This window comes from Eutrema salsugineum, unplaced genomic scaffold, assembly GCF_000478725.1.
Source record: "Eutrema salsugineum unplaced genomic scaffold, Eutsalg1_0 scaffold_9, whole genome shotgun sequence".
Classification (NCBI taxonomy): Eukaryota; Viridiplantae; Streptophyta; class Magnoliopsida; order Brassicales; family Brassicaceae; genus Eutrema; species Eutrema salsugineum.
Genome location: NW_006256342.1, coordinates 10,873,765 through 10,890,577, shown reverse-complemented (window position 1 = coordinate 10,890,577; position 16,813 = coordinate 10,873,765). Strand labels below are relative to the sequence as shown.

At 38.6% G+C, this 16,813-nt stretch overlaps 1 protein-coding gene and 1 non-coding gene across 2 annotated transcripts; both read right to left on the bottom strand.

Annotated features, from left to right (window-relative positions):
* Window positions 1–10,055: 10,055 nt before the first annotated feature.
* Window positions 10,056–13,291, bottom strand: LOC112085811. Its single transcript, XM_024154776.1, has 6 exons — window positions 13,209–13,291; window positions 12,928–13,158; window positions 12,676–12,873; window positions 11,600–12,352; window positions 10,421–10,668; window positions 10,056–10,363 (listed from the first exon to the last, which is right to left on the bottom strand). The coding sequence occupies exons 1-6, from the start codon at window positions 13,289–13,291 to the stop codon at window positions 10,056–10,058; spliced, it is 1,821 nt and encodes a 606-aa protein (XP_024010544.1).
* A 2,516-nt stretch (window positions 13,292–15,807) lies between these two features.
* On the bottom strand, window positions 15,808–15,914 carry LOC112087134. The gene has a single exon (XR_002899911.1). It is a non-coding gene; the product is annotated as a small nucleolar RNA R71 (small nucleolar RNA).
* Window positions 15,915–16,813: the final 899 nt, after the last annotated feature.

The following is a 16,813-nucleotide window of genomic DNA, read 5'->3' as shown; positions in this document are numbered from 1 at the left end:
AAGTGCGGGTAAGCTATCAATGGATGAGTTCTGAGGCTCCCGAGCAAGAAAATTGCTAAGTCCACAATACTGCGACTTGGGCATGCTACCTGGGAGACGCTGGAACCAAGCCGCATGATCACTCGCAATCTACTCCGACTTGGGCGTGCTGGCTGGGAGCAAGGAGACCAACCCGCACGGTTTGTACATTCCCCAGAAACCGCCTTGGTCCTGCGAGTTGAAGAAGAAGAAGATTAAGCCGCAGCAAGACTCGCAAAACACTCCTACTTGGGCGTGCGGCTAAGACAAAGCGATTTAAGTCTCACAAGACAAGTTCTTCATCTACTGCGACTTGGGCATGCTACCTGGGAGACACTGGACCAACCCGCAGGATTTCCACTTTACCCACTAAAGCCGGGTCAGGACCCGGTTTGTTCCGGGCCGACCCGGTTCATTAGTACTTAGTATATATAGATTTTTGGAGAAAAACCCTAGGGAGGTGATCTTCTCTCTTATTTTCTCTCTAGTTTTCTTTCCTTTTTAGTGTAAAAACGTTTTTGATTAAGAGATATCTCAAGGATTTAATCAATCTAAGTCTGTTTCTTATCATCTCATCATCTTATTTCTGCTTTTAATCATGATTAACATCATCTCTTGCAAAAGATTAGATGTGTTCTTCATGATTAGTGAGTAGTCATCTTTTAAGCTTCTAGGAGTGTAGATTAGGGTGCTTAGATGTAGATTAATGATTGTTTAAGCTTAGATTCTCTTCTCCTTTCCTTAGTTAGCTGATCCTAATGCTAGATCCTTGCACATCACTTGGGTCTAGAATCTGGGTTTTTCATGCACCAAAAGTGTTTGATGAAATACCTGAATGAAAGCTAACTAAGGGTTTATGCATTAATGTCATGGGAATGATTGTTAAATGCATGCATGACATATTAGAACTGTTTCTTAATGCTCATTGATTCATATTTCACAAATGATGATTTGGTTTGAAAATGGATTAGTGTAGAGGTTAGTGCCTTCATGAGAGGATTAATCTAGATTAGAGTTCTAAGTTAATTGGAATTTGAGATCATGTGATGCTTGCTTTATCTTTCTGTATAAGATTCAGTCTTTCTTAGCTCTTATTTTGATGCACAAAGAGGCTGTCTGGTCATTTTAGACTTGGACCCTTATGCTTGTTGATTGTTTATTCATCTAATGGGAATTAGTCTTGAATTGGTAATTAACAAAGGGATTTCTGTCATGAGAATAAATTAATCTGAATTGGAAGTCTAGACTAAAGATTTGCAAGTGTTGCATTGTTTGCTTAGCATCATGAATTCACATTTAAAGCACCCTGATCAATGATCACATCTAGAGGTTTAGCTTTCTCTTTATTTGAATTTGAGTGTTTGTTTAGTTTCTCTTGCTTGTTTAATTCTTAATTACTGTTTGTTCTTGCTTGTTTTGTTAAATGCTTTTAGATAATCTTGTTTACCAACTCATCTGCTTATTAGACTTGGATTAAGATAGCTCCTCATAGTTCTAGTGTCTAGAATCTGATTGATACCTCAAGTGCTACAATGACATGAGTAGTTGAGGAATTGATCAAGGATTGAAAAATTCCTACTATCAGTCAGGAAGACGCGGCCGTGGTCGAAGTGGTGTTTTCCGTAGTCTGAACACCTGCGACCGCAGGGTCTTAATATATGGCATGTTCCTGCTTCTCTTTGGTTCCTGCTGGGCCGAGCAGTCAGGGACCATCCTTCATTTTTGTTTTTTCGGTTTTTTGATTTTTTTGGCTTTTTTTATTTATGAAAAACATCTGAAACTAAGAAAAAGAAAAAGATCAATAGAAAAAGAAAGAAAAATCCTAAAGAAACAATACCTAAATGGGTTGCCTCCCATTAAGCGCTTCTGTTTTAAGTCGTTTAGCTCGACTTTGGTGTTGGACGTGGCTTAGTCCAATGAAGAAGATCTTGTCCTGAGACAAGTCTTTTTTGACATCTCCTTGCTTTGCCTAGCAGGTTCTTCGTCACTCCAAAGTTCTTCTTCAAACTCTTCTGTTGCAGAACGTTTTCTTGCTTTGTTGTTGTATGGGACAGCTTCTGTGAAGACATCTTTGTCGATATTAGCAAATGAAATCCTTCGGTTTGGCCAGTCCATTATAGCTCCGAAAGTTGCTAGAAAAGACCATTCGAGAATCACTAGATGTGCTGCTTCTCTTGTTTCGACAATGTAGAAGTCGACAGGCACAATGCAATTTCCTATTCTCAAAGGAATGTCATGAGCTATTCCTTGAGGTGTTGCAATCGAATCATCAGCTAGACTAATCCTTGCTCTAGTCCTGCACAGATGTTTAATACCAAGTCTCAAAGCAATTGCCTTGGATATTATGTTAAGACAAGCTCCAGAATGACAAAATATATCTTTAAACATTTCACCTCTAATAGAACAAGAGATGAGAAACTGACCTGCAGTCTTGACCTTATGGAGAGTTCGAACTTGCCTTTCTTTGTAAGTGTTGGCTAGTATTTCAAACGCAGAATATGACTCACAAAAGAAAGCAGCAGCGTCGTATTTAATGATTGAATCAATGTATGACATCTTTATCTTTCTGCATATCAGGTCTTCTTGGATTGAAGTGTCAGCTGAATCCTCAACACATTCCATTGCCATCATACAAGGTAATGATTCCTGCCAATCTTTTTCCTCATCTGAAACCTGGTCTTTTTCTCCCTGAGTTGCTTTTTTAGGTGCTGGAGGTTGAAGTTGGGCCAGAAGATGTACCATCTTTCTTTCAAATCCCGGAGGTGAATCTGAACGACCAATCCTCGCGGTCAGAGGCCTCGCGATCGCGGGAAAAGGAGCCTTGACCGCTGTCAGAGTGGTCGGACCCGCGGCTCCGAATACGTTTTGCTCATGGTTCGGTTCCTCTTCCTTGTACTTCGTACAAATTTCTTCAGCTTCTTTCTTTGGTAAACTAGCATCATCTGACTCACACCAGGGTGTTGTTGTGCATCTTCATCAGGATCTTTGGGAGATTTCTCAGAAAATCTCACTATTGGCTCAATGTTGGGCATCTGTCCCATTCTTGCATCAATCTCCCGTGCCTTGAGCTCGAGTTTGTTCAGCCTGTGCGCGATTTCCTGCAACTCTTTGTTTGTCTTCTCTCTATACCAGGAGGCAAATTCTCCAACTTTTTTGATCTCCTGTTTCGATTCGACAATATCACTTGAGTTTTGTATGATGTCATACCCTTGTCTTGTCTGCTCTGCTGCGACTTGGTTGATCATTCCAGCTAGTGTTTGTGCGTCCTTGTGGGTTTGTTCTTCCAGAACTCAAACATGATTGGCCAGATCAGCGAATTTTCTGTTGAACTCTTCCGAGATTGAATCAATTCTCTTAAGCAGGGTCTTTTCAGTGGGAATTTGCCGATCAAGGAACTGGTTTATCATTCCTTCGAGACGTCCTAAACGTTTGCTGATCCTCAAGTTGTCCTCTTTCTGATTAGGGTTCTGTGGTGGAGGATGATAGGCGTATGGCTCGAAATAGGTCGGTGGAGGACCATAAGGATCTTCTTGGCGTCGAGCAGGCTCTCTGCGCCAGTAGTATGGATGATTCGGCTGGCAGTATCGATCCATGCAGCTTAGATCTCGAGCTTGATGTTCTTCTCTGCGTCTGGTGGCTTGAGGAGTGTTGTACAACCTCCCTCATAGTAGGAATTTCGATTTATAGGATCCATTGCTTCGGGAATGGAAACAAAAGAACCAAAACATGGAAAAAGGTTTCTAGAGTCGATTTACCAACCTTTCTTAGGGTTTTGCGGAAAAAAAAACGCGTGCCTTCCCCGGCAACGGCGCCAAAAACTTGATGTGTGTCTGTGTGAGGGTTGTCAAGTTTTACCCTAAATGAAATCAATAGCCGCAAGTGCATAGCTGATCGATTGTAGTACTTAGGGATCGAATCCACAGGGAATGAGGATCTTTTCTGCAAAAGCTTTCGAAAGAAATATAAAGTAAGGAAGTCTAGAACCAGACGATTTTTGTGAGTGGTTTTGGTGGTGTCTTTAAAACGTAAAAACTAATCTTAAAGAGAAAATACGAGAATTAAAATGATCTAATAACTAAACTTAATGAAATCGACTAAAAACGAGAAAAACGACTAAACCTAATTGCTTTAATAAAAATCGATTAAGAGAATGAAAACGACAAACTAAAGCTTGAAATAAAATCGATGTAAATCTATAGGGAAGAAGGCGCTGGGTTTCAGGGAAGTTTTCTCTGGGATATGAACGATTCAAAACATTGCTAGAGAGTAAATTTGATAAGATCTTAGCTTAAACTTTTCGAACTAGAGTCACAGACGTATGAATACGCCACTGTCGTGACGATATACAACTATCTCTCTCAACCTTGACCAGTAGGTTTCCACTCTGGCCCTGGAAGAGAAAAGATGCATTATGTTTAAGACTCGTCAGCATTCACAAATCGCGCATAGGTAGGTTTACACTCCTATGTTTGTTTTGCTCTCCCAAACTAGATCTGACACCGGATGAACACTTTCGTGTCACCAAGCATCTGGATCAGATTGTAGTTCATGACGCTACTCTCATGCAGTAAAAGTAAATTCAGAAGAAAAAGTTCTAAGATTCGGCTTCAATAGCTCATGGAATCCTCATCGAACATATATATCCCCATCGAAAATCCCTTAGACCCAACAGTAAAACTACTCAGACATGATGAACGAAATCAAAAACATAGTATTAAAAAGTAGAGCAATAATCGAAATTGAAAAAGAAAGAACAAGGGTTCAAGAGACAAATCTCTCTCTCCCTAAAAGCTAAAACTTAAATAGTATGCTAAACAATAAGAGCATATGAGGTGATACGAATTAGGGTTCGTAAAACATGTATTTATAGTGCTTAAGACATCTCTGGGCGTCACTTAGGGTTTCTCCAAATGAGGGAATCATTTTGGGCTTCAGAAATGGGCCTTCGAGTTTGGAGTTGGCTGGCCACGGTCAGGAAGTGTGTGACCGCGGGGAATGGGTGCTTGGCTGCGGTTGGGAAGTCTCTGACGTGGTGAAATGGCTGTTGGCCGCGGGTGGAAATGCTTGCCAGCTGATTTACAAGACATCTTGCTCTTTGCGTATCTTTTAATTGAACCGTTGGATTTCCAAGCTGTAAAATGTGCTAGAAAGCTGATACTTCCATCTTTGAGATCTCCAAATTTGAGCTGGATCAGACGGTGAGAAGGCCTTCAATCGGGGGTGAACTTCAGACGGTTTGACTCTGAGCTGAAAATCTGGTCTTCTATTCATTTTGTTAAGCTTTTCCCTAAGTTTCCTGGAAAGAGTCTTGGAACTACAAATACTAAAAAATGTAATAAAAGTACTTGAAAGCAATAAAAATATAGAAAAAGTATTTCAAAACAATTTATAAAAGTGGTCAAAATACGGTGTTATCAACTGTGAATGTTGACGAGTTTTAAGCAAGCTTGCATCTTTTCCCTGAGAGTGGAAATCTACATGTCAGGGTTGCGAGAGATAGTTGGTTATGATCACTAAAGTGACGTACCTGACTCCAGTTCTAAAAGTTTTAGCTAGGATCTTTTAATTTACTTTTTAGCAATGTTTTGAATATTCATCCCCGGAGAGAACTTCCCAAAAAACCCCGCATCTCATTTCTATAAGTTTTCCAGCGATTTTATATAAGTTTCTAGGTCTATTTCTTCCTTCATTCCCGCCGATTTTATTCAAGCAATTTAGGTCTAGTTGTTTTCCTCATTTTTAATCGATTTTATTAGGTTTGATTATTAGGTCATTTTAATTTCAGTATTTTTCCGTTTAGATTAGTTTTAAAGACACCACCAAAAATCTTTAAAATATTGTATGGTTTCAGACTTTCTTACTTTATATTTCTTTCAAAGGTTTTTGCAGGAAAGAACCTTCTTCCCTGTGGATTTGATCTCGAAGTACTACAATCGACCAGCTGTGCACTTGCGGCTTATTGATTTCATTAGGGTAAAACTTGACACCCCGCATACACCACATCATGCGCGCGAACCGTTTAACCAAGGAAGATGGATGGTGTAATATAACAAATAGCTAGGATTAAACAGACTTATAATAGCTTATATGCAAAGTCTTAAGTTGTATTGAATCTTTAATTATATTAATAAAATATCTGTTCTCTTTCTTATTTACTGCATGAACAATTCTTGGATTCACTCCTAGGGGTGAACATCTTTATTCACCCCCTTGTTTAGTAACCAATCAAAACATGCCACTTAATTTTAAATAAAAATTAATATTATTTTAATCAAACAATTAAGGTAAGTTAAACAATTAAGGTAAGTTGACATTTTTATCATAGAAAATAAAAAAATAATATTTTTTAAATAGATAAACGATTTAGTAATTAAAATATTTTTTTATTTACTCTTTCTTATTTTAACCAATAAAAATAAGTCAAATAATTAAATTAATTAAGATACTTTATCAAAATAACACATTTTAAATTTTCTTTTCTAATGGGGGAAAACTAAACCTAAATTGGAAATAGTGAACCCAAACATAATATTAAATTTTATTTATAATTTATTTTTGATAAACATATATTTTTTACGTAATAATTTTTCTATTTTCAAAATTTTAAACCATAATCTCTAAATCCTAAACTCTAATATGTATACCCTAAACCATAATATACAAATATTCAAGAAATAAAAAAAAATAAAAACTAAATCTAAATCTCTAAACTCTAATCTGCAAACTTAAAAAATATTAGAAATAAAAACTAAACCCTAAACATGAATCTCTAAACTCTAAATTCTAATAAAAGATATATATTTTTATTGTTAGGGTTACCAAATTAGAATTTAGGGTTTAGGGATTAATGTTTAGGGTTTAATATTATGCTTGGGTTCACTATTTCTAATTTAGGGTTTAGTTTTCTCTCATTAAAAAAGAAAATTTAAAATGTACTATTTTGATTAATTACCTTAATTAAAAATTATTATGTAAAAAATATATGTTTATCAAAAATAAATTATAAATAAAATTTAATATTATGCTTGGGTTCTCTATTTCTAATTTAGGGTTTAGTTTTCCCCATTAAAAAAGAAATTTTAAAATGTGTTATTTTGATAAATATTTGACTGATTTTCATTGGTTAAAATAAGGGGAGTAAATAAAAGTATTATTTTCATGATTAAATAGTTTTTTTATTTGAATAATATTAAATTTTGAATTTGTTGTGATAAAAATGTCAACTTACCCTATGGGTGAACCCAAAAATTGTTCTTACTGCATATTGACTCTAACTTAGTGAATCCCAAAATACACATTCTTGAATACGGATTATTTAAAGGACTTGACCTTAAAAATGGACTGATGGGTTCAGAACCATATAATGCTCCGACCGGGAACAACCTCCACGGACTTAAAGTCCGGGATGGGGTGTTTCAGGTTTGAATCTTCAAGGCTTTTGTAGGAATCCGGTTAATAAGATAGGTTTAATGCCATACAGCTTCTCCTTACATATATTTCAGAATCTTCATCGCCATAAGCAAACTTATTGTCATCTCCATCAAGGTCATATTCCTTCTTTTCACAATACCGTTTTGTTGAGGTGTATAGGGTGCAGTTATATGTCTCAAGATTCTATTCTTCTCACAGAATAATTTAAATTCAGCTGAGGTAAACTCTCATGCTCTAGAGATGTGAAAGGTCTTGATAGCTACACCACTCTGTTTTCAACTATCTCCTTGAACCTTTTGAACCGATTGAATGCCTCACTCTTCTCCTCTAACAGCATGGTCCACATGTATCTCGAGAAGTTGTCAATCAAGACGAAGACATAGCGGTTATTCGCTGGTGTTGGTGGTGATATCGGTCCACACAAGTCTCCATGGACCAGCTCCAAAACTTGTGTTGCTTGGAACATAGTCTTTGTAGGAATTGTTTTCTTGTTTGCTATCCCGTTATACAAATCTCGCATATGCTCTTCTCATGTGGCACTTGTGGCATTCCTAAAACCATCTCCTTGTCGACCATGTTCTTCATGACTCCAAAATTTACATGTCCAATACGTGATTGCCAAGTCTATGTAGTATCATCACCTTCGATATGAAAATACTTAGGGTAGCTGATCTCCATTGGCATTTTGTAGAGACGGTTTGGTGACCTTATGAACCTTACAAGTAGTCTTCTGTATGGGTCTTGCAGTGAAAAAGTATCTCCTTTCATGTATACCTCGCAGCCATTCTCAGTAGCTTTCCTAATGCTCAATATGTTGTGCTTTAGGTCAGAGATGTAATAGATGTCTTTGAGTGCTCTTTTCTCTCCTGTCTTGCCCACAAAGGTGATCGTCCCTTTACCTACTATATTAACATTTGAACCATCGACAAATTTCAATTTCCCTCTGATGTACTCATTAAAAGTTGAGAATAAATCCTTGTTCCAAGTCATATGGTTGCTCGCACCATTATCTAGATACCATATACCATATACTTATTGGAATCATAGTTCTTTGGGATCACTTTTTCTTCATTCAAAAACACCACCTCATGAACATAGAGAGCTTCACCTTCCTCTGTTTCGTTCAGGTTTGGTTTTTAATTTGTCTTTCAGAACATATGACTTTGGACCTATCCTTTTCTGTTTTTGGTTTGCTTCTGAGGTTTCTCCTCCTTGGCTTTGGTTGTTCGATCTCCCTCGACCTCTTCCTTTGCCACCTTGGGATTTACCTCAGAAGCTTCCATATCCTCCTCGGTTACTTTGCTTGTTATTGCTCCACATAAGCTTTCATTGGTCTTCTCCTTGAGCTTCTTCTCCAACACGTTCTTCATATGCCTTTAACCTCCCAACTATGTCTTCAAAACTCGTTTTGTTTAAGTCTAGAACTTGTTCTAGGGAAGGTACTATATGAATGAACTTGCTTCGGGGAAGTCCCTTTAAGAACTTCTTTACTAACACTGGCTCTTTGATGGTTTGTCCTAGTGAGGCTGACTTTGATGCCAAGCCTGAGATTTTTCCTGAAAATTCGTCGATTGAATCAGTGTCGCTCATCGTCAACTTGTTAAATTCTACCATCAACGTCTGGTGTCTTGTTTTTCTCACCCGATCTGCTCCTAGATGTGGTGACATAATAGCATCCCAGACTCCTTTTGATGTGGTTTGTTCTCCTAGTTGAAGTATAAGACTTTCGGGTATAGATTGGAAAAGTAGGGCTGTTGCAACGTCATTCTTCTTAGCATCGGTTGACCCTGGTTCTATTGTTTCCAAACTTCATACACCCTTAGCATGACCTTCATCCTCAATTCCTCATAAACCAGACAGTGTAGTTGGTCGAGTCCAGCATCGGACATTGTATTGCTGACGATCCGATCTCCTTGGTCTGTGGGTTACCTGCCTCATCCCCCATGGTGTTGTATCTCAAGATCTTCGTCTTGATATCTCTTAGATTGAACCTGGCTCTGATACCAATTCAAAGTTGTAATTGCAAAGACTAAGATTATAAGAACTTCTCTTCTTATTAGATTTAGAAAACTTCTCAAAAACCAAACCTCTCACCAAGTCTTTTTGGAACATCTCTCCAAAGACTCTTATTTATATAGACTAAGCTGCTCCTTATTCTATATGTTTGTGGACTTGATGAGACTCCAAGGATTGCGGAAGACCCTTTATGAATCGGTTTTCGAATCAACTAAGGATATTACACACCAAAGATGAATCGAAAGGCCTTGAAAGATATGACACACCAACAAGAAGATTTTGATCTTACTTAGAAAAGATTTTTGATAAAAGATAAGATAGTCTCAAAAGAGAGTTTACAAGCGAATATAAAGAGAAGAACATGCGAGTCTACAAAGCATTAAAGTGTCTAGGAACTAGTTCTTTGAAAGCTGGCTAAGTTTGAATTCAAACATCCTTCACGCTCCTCTTCTTCTTCTCTTGGACTCAACTAAATGGGCTTAGATGTGAGGTGATCCAAACTATGCCTCATTAAAAACCTATCTCAAGAAAACCCATTGGGACAAAACTTGAGATAGGGAAAAAGAGTACATAGCTGGATCACAAGCCCATTAGCCTTCTCGGACTTGGATCACAACTAGTGTAGTTGTACCCATCTCTTTTCCCTTTTGTTCCATAAGCACTCCTTGCCTAAGTATATCTCCAACAGCTTCCTTGAGCTTCTTAGTCTTTGCTCGGGTCATGAGACCATTTGAAATGAGCAAAGGGTCTTCTTGTTTCATTCTTTGCTTCTTGTCTTTGCTCCTTAGCTCATTAACTCCTTGCGGCTCTTCTGCTAGTTCAAGCTCCTTGTTAATGCTATCCAAGATCATATCATCCCCCTCTTCTTGAAAAGGATTTGTCCTCAAATCTGGATCATCTGTAAAATAAGGAATCAAGTCAGCAATACTGAAAGTAGAACATATTTTGTACTTACCTTGTAGATCAAGTTGGTAGGCGTTATCATTGATCTTTCTAGTTATCTCAAAGGGACCATCAACTCTTGGAATTAGTTTAGATTTCCTTTCTGCTGGAAATCTCTCCTTTCTTAGGTGCAGCCAAGTGAGATCTCCATCCTCAAAGGTAAGCTTGCGTCGGCCTTTGTTAGCGTGCTTGACATATTGCTTTGTTTTCTCCTCTATGTTAACTCTGGCCTTCTCGTGGATCTGTTTAACAAGTTCTGCTCTTTTTTTCCATCTAGACTAGTTCTTTCACTCAAAGGAAGGGAGGTTAGATCCAAAGGCGACAAAGGATTAAAGCGATAAACAATTTCAAAAGGAGAAAACTTAGTAGCCGAATGCACTGAATGATTATATGTGAATTCTACATGAGGCAAACAGTCTTCCCATACCTTAAGATTCTTTTTGGTCAATGCTCGCAACAAGGTAGACAGTGTTCTATTCACTACTTCACTTTGTCCATCAGTTTGTGGGTGACAAGTAGTGGAAAACAATAGCTTTGTACCTAGCTTAGACCATAAAGTTATCCAAAAGTAACTTAAGAACTTGGTGTCTCGATCAGATACTATGGTTCTAGGCATGCCATGTATTCGTACAATGTCTCTAAAGAACAGACTAGCTACATGCGATGCATCATCAGTCTTGTTACATGCAATAAAATGTGCCATCTTAGAAAATCAACAACAACAAAAATCAAATTCTTTCCAGTCCTAGTTCAAGGAAATCCAAGCACGAAATCCATTGGTATATCATTCCAAGGGTGATAAGGAATATGCAAAGGCGTATATAAACCATTGGACTGAACCTTAGCTTTAGCTTGCTTACAGGTTGCACACCTTGCACAAATTCGCTCAACATCTCTCTTCATGTGAGGCCAATGAAAATGATCTTGTAATACTTTTAAGATTTTGGCTATACCAAAATGACCAATAAGTCCACCTCCATGAGCTTCCCTGACTAACAAGTCTCGAATAGAACAATTAGGGATACACAATCGATTATGAAAGAAAAGAAATCCCTCTTGTCTATGATAATAACCCAAAGCAAACTTAGCACAAGATCTATAAACTTCTTGAAAATCTGAATCAGAAGATTATAGAATTTTAAGCTGTTCAAAACCAAGTAGTTTAGCATCGAGAGTAGAGAGTAGAGTATACCTTCGAGACAATGCATCAGCAACTACATTGTCCTTATCTTTCATGTATTTGATGACATAAGGAAATGTTTCAATGAACTCAACCCACCTCGCATGTCTATTATTAAGCTTTTGCTGTCCTTTAAGATGCTTGAGGGATTCATGATCGGTATGAATAACAAACTCTTTGGGCCACAAGTAATGTTGCCATGTTTGTAAAGCCCTGACCAAAGCGTAAAGCTCTTTGTCGTAGGTTGGGTAGTTTAGGGTGGCTCCTCCAAGCTTTTCACTAAAGAAAGCAATTGACTTTTTGTCTTGCATCAGCACAGCTCTGATTCCTATACCTGAAGCATCACATTCTATTTCAAAAGTTTTAAGGAAATCAGGTAAAGATAATAGAGGTGCATTAGTAAGCCTATGCTTTAAAGCTTTGAACGCGGCTTCTTGAGCTTCTCTCCATTGAAATCCAACATCCTTTTTGATAACTTCTGTGAGAGGGGCGGCTATAGTGCTGAAATCTTGAAAAAATCTTCTATAGAATCCGGCCAGGCCATGAAAACTCCTAACTTCACCGACAGTTTTAGGGGTTGGCCAGTCTTTGATAGCCTGGATTTTCTCTTCATCCACTTTAATGCCATCTGCACTTACAACAAAACCTAAAAAGACAAGGTTACCTGTTCCAAAGGTGCATTTCTTTAGATTGGCATATAGTTTTTCCTTTCTTAGCTCATCTAGAACAACTCTTAAATGCATTACATGCTCATCTAAATTCTTGCTATAAACAAGGATATCATCGAAATAGACAACTACAAAAACCCTATGAATGCTCTAAGGACATTATTCATTAATCTCATGAATGTACTAGGTGCATTAGTTAAACCAAATGGCATAACAAGCCATTCATACAATCCATGTTTGGTTTTAAATGCAGTTTTCCATTCATCTCCTTCCTTCATCCTAATTTGATGATATTCGCTTTTAAGATCAATTTTAGAGAATATGCTAGAACCATGCAACTCATCTAACATATCATCTAATCTAGTGATAGGGTGGCGATACTTTACAGTGATATTGTTGATGGCTCTGCAATCTACGCACATTCGCCAACTCCCATCCTTCTTAGGCACAAGTAGAGCCGGTACAGCACAAGGAGTCATGCTTTCTCTTATGTGTCCTTTCTCCATTAACTCATCGACTTGTCTTTGTAATTCCTTTGTCTCGACCGGGTTAGTTCTATAAGCAGGGCGATTAGGCAATGAGGCACCATGCATGAAATCAATTTGATATTCAATGCCTCTAAAAGGAGGTAACTCTTTAGGATTATGTCCAGGGAAGACATCATTGTATTACTGTAAAAGAGTTTGAATCTTACTCGGCAAAACCGGTGTGAGGTTAGTCATATTGGCAAGAGCCTCCTTAAACACAAATAAAAGAACTGATTGATTAGAGATAAGAGTTCTGTTAACATCACCGGCTTTCAAGTAAAAGTTAGACGGTTTAGAAGGCGGTTTTGTCCTTTGCTTTAGTTGCATTTGATCCCGGTAAACCTCTTGAGGTGTCAAAGGTATAAGAGTAGTCTTCCTGCCATTAAAAACAAAGTAATACTTGTTAGTAAACCCATCATGAGTGACCTTTCGATTCGATTGCCACAGTCTGCCCAATAGTATGTGTCATGCGTCCATGGGCAGCACATCACACTGTATATCGTCTTCATATCCTTGATAACACCGGATTTTGACCATTTTTATGGATCACTTTAATATCTATTACAGGTGTTTTTACTCCATTTTCAAAGGATTTCTATGTTTTTGGATTTTAAAAGACTTTTTAGGTAATTTGGGATAAAGATGCACAAATTGGAACAAAACAACTCTTTTGGATAAATGCAGACCGTCAAAACTCTCATGGAGAGACGAGGACCTTCTCACCGTCTGATCACCCTCAAAATTGGAAAACTTATAGAAGAATCAACCAGCTTTGAAATACACTTGGTTTGGAGACATTCCAACGGTTGGATCTCAAGATTGCCCCGGAGACACTCGAAGACGGCCAGCAAGTCACGCGACCGTGGCCAGAAAGTCACGCGACTGCGGCCAGGAAGTCACGCGACCGCGGCCACCATCCCATCCACCGCGGTCAAGAGCTGCACGACCACGGCCAAGCCTCTATTTCACGCAGCCACGTTACTCCCGACCGCGGCCGGCCAACTCCGATTAAAAGCCCATATTTCTGAAGCCCAAATTCATTTCTCTGCCTCAATTCCGAAACCATAGAGACCATGGAGTATTGAAGACTATAAATACTTGTCATTTATGTAGTTTTTAGACATCACCTTCATACTTTTACAAAAACCCTTTTCCTTTAGCCGTTTTATGCGATTTTTAGAGAAGATTGTTCAACTCTGAGTTCTTCAATAGAGAAGCTTTCTTTCATCTCTTTTCTTTACTTTTTTATTGCTTTTATTAAAACTAATGATGCTGTCGACCTCAGCCATGTATGAGTAGATCCCGAGTTGGGCTTAGGGTTCCCAAAAGGGGCTCTCATAATCGATTAAGACATCTAGGTTTATAGATCTGGGATTTTAACTTTGTTCTCTGTTTATTCTCGTTCTTATTGCATGTATGCTTGATTGATCACCTCGTATCTGATCTAGATAGTTAGTGTTGCGAAATTTTTCATTAAGTATCTAACCTAGAATGAAACAGGCGATTTTTCCGTAGGAGTGGAAACCTACCTGCAGCGAAATCGTGAGTACTGACGAGCCTGTGCAGCTCTTGCGTTCTCTCCCTTCCAAGGCCAGAGTGGAAACCTACTGGTCAGGATTGCGAGAAACAGTTGGTTATGATCACGACAGTGACGTAGTCATACCGCCGTACTCTAGCTCTAGAACCCTATAATTGGATATCCGTCAATCCTAATCTATAATCCCTAGTATTGAAACCGATTATGATCCATGTAGAGTTCCCAAAAGCTCAGCCTTTTTAGCCATAGTTTACAAACCAATTGAGTTTTACTTGCTCATTTAGATCTGCATTTCATTTGCTTTAGTTTGATATTCTGCTTGTTTCATTTGCCTGTCATTTGATTTTCTATTTGTTCTTTATGATAAATTTATTTTCCTTCTTTAGTTTTAGTTTAATCCGTGACAAACAACCAACCCCTAAAACCAATCTAGAATAGACATAAAGTTAGAAACCGTAGAAGAATACCAGGCACACAAATCTCTGTGGATGCGATCCCTAAGTACTACAATTGATTAGCTGTGCACTTGTGGCTTTCATTTTTTTATTAAGGATAAAACTTGTTTCCTCACGCAGTAGACACATCAAGTTTTTGGCGCCGTTGCCGGGGATTTGTTTCGCTGCCTTTGTTATTTTTCTTGTTCTAATTTCTGTTCTAGACGTCTGATCTCTAGTTATTTCTTAAAGTTGTTGAATTATCGTTCCCTTCTTTTGTTTTTCTCTGAATTGCATGAATACTAGGCGCAGACCTGTAAAAAACATTCCAATTCTAGACGAGATAGACAGACACGAAAGAGAACTTCGAAGACTTAGACGAACGCAAGGAATGGCCGACGACGACCAGCCTGGAGATCCTGTTAACCGAACTTTAAACATGGACCAAGATGGGTCCGAACATGGTGAAAATCAAGAAAACGATCACAGAGAAGGTGATCATGTTCGACAAGATGGAGATGAGAATGAGATTCCTCCAAGAAATCCTCAAAACCAGGAGAGAGAAGAACGCAAAAACCTCGATGCACCTATCAATGCAGCCGACGGTAACAACCAGGAGATGCAGCCGAATGGGCACGTTAACCTCCCTGTTCAGCAAGCAAATCAACACCAAAGACAAGCCAGGAACCATCGCATAGCTGATTTCGATGCACCTACTCAGAATTTTCAGAACCGATCCGCAATCCAAGTACCATTCCCGAACCGGAATGAGTTTGAAGTCATGCCTCAAATCATCTCTTTGGCGAAACAAAACCAATTCCATGGAGTTCCTTCTGAACATCCAGTGGACCATATCGAGCTCTTTGAAGAAATCTGCAGCATGATGAGGACAAACCAAGTTCCAGCAGACTATTTAAAATGTAAGTTGTTCCCCTTTTCATTAGCAGATAAAGCTCACCGTTAATTGAAATCTTTGCCTGCAGGATTGATCACTAATTGGGAAGAATGCACAACTGATTTTCTGAACCACTTCTATACTAAGTCAAGGTCAAACTTGCTGAGAACCAAGATCTCAAGCTTTCAGCAAGGACCGACTGAACCTTTCTATGAAGCCTGGGAACGTTTTAAGGAGTATGAACGTGACTGCCCTCACCATGGATTTCCCGGATCAAGCCTGTTAAGCACATTTTACAAAGGTTTGCAACCAAAATACAAACTTTCGCTTGATACAGCTAGCAATGGAGATTTTGGACAAAAGAGGATAACAAAAAGAAGAGCCCTCATCGAAAATTTGGCTCAAGCCAATAGCAATGATTGTCCGGAGTACGATCGCTCGACAAGACAAACCAGAACAGACAACAAGGAGATAACCGAATTGAAGAACATGATGAGCCAGCTTTTGAAAAGCAACAATCGCCCAATTCATGCATGTGAAACCAACAATTGTGCAGAAGACGAAGGACCTTGTGATATCGATCACATTAATCCAGCCTTTCAAGAAGAAGAAGTGAACTATGTTGGAGCACATACACCATATCCAAATCATTTTAACAATGGCTTCTACAACAACTTCCGGAATGCAAACTACAACAATCTCTCTTACCGCAATCCAAATGTGGAGAACCCTCAAGATCAGCACGACCCACCGCAGCAGAGATCCTTCCAAAACAAGTTCCAAGGTGGAAATTTCGGAGGGACAGGAACTTATCAGCCGCGACAGCCATATAACTATAAAGGTACGGGTTTTAACAATCAATTTGTACAAGAGCAACGAGTCACAACGAACCAGCTAGCTTTGCAAATCAGAAGACTTGAACAGTCCATCCAACAGCTTGTTATGACAAACGAGAAAACAGCTAAAGACATGAACGTGAAAGTTGACTGCATGTACAATGACCTGAACGGGAACTTTGAAGCTTTATCTTCGCACATCAAAAAGCTAGACGTCCAAGTTGCCCAAACAGCGACTCTATGAAGAGACCAAATGGAGCTCTTCCCAGAAGAGTTGAAGATAACTCCAAGACATTTTGCAACGCCATAACCACGCCGCCCGAAGAAGA

Excerpts from the sequence above, each read along its gene's own strand:
- LOC112085811 (XM_024154776.1), bottom strand. The coding sequence starts at position 13,291 with ATGAAGACGATATACAGTGTGATGTGCTGCCCATGGACGCATGACACA. Across the intron at positions 13,159-13,208 it reads TGTGGCAATCGAATCGAAAG|GAAGACTACTCTTATACCTT; the intron begins GTCACTCATGAT and ends TTTTAATGGCAG. Across the intron at positions 10,364-10,420 it reads CTACCAACTTGATCTACAAG|ATGATCCAGATTTGAGGACA; the intron begins GTAAGTACAAAA and ends CTTATTTTACAG.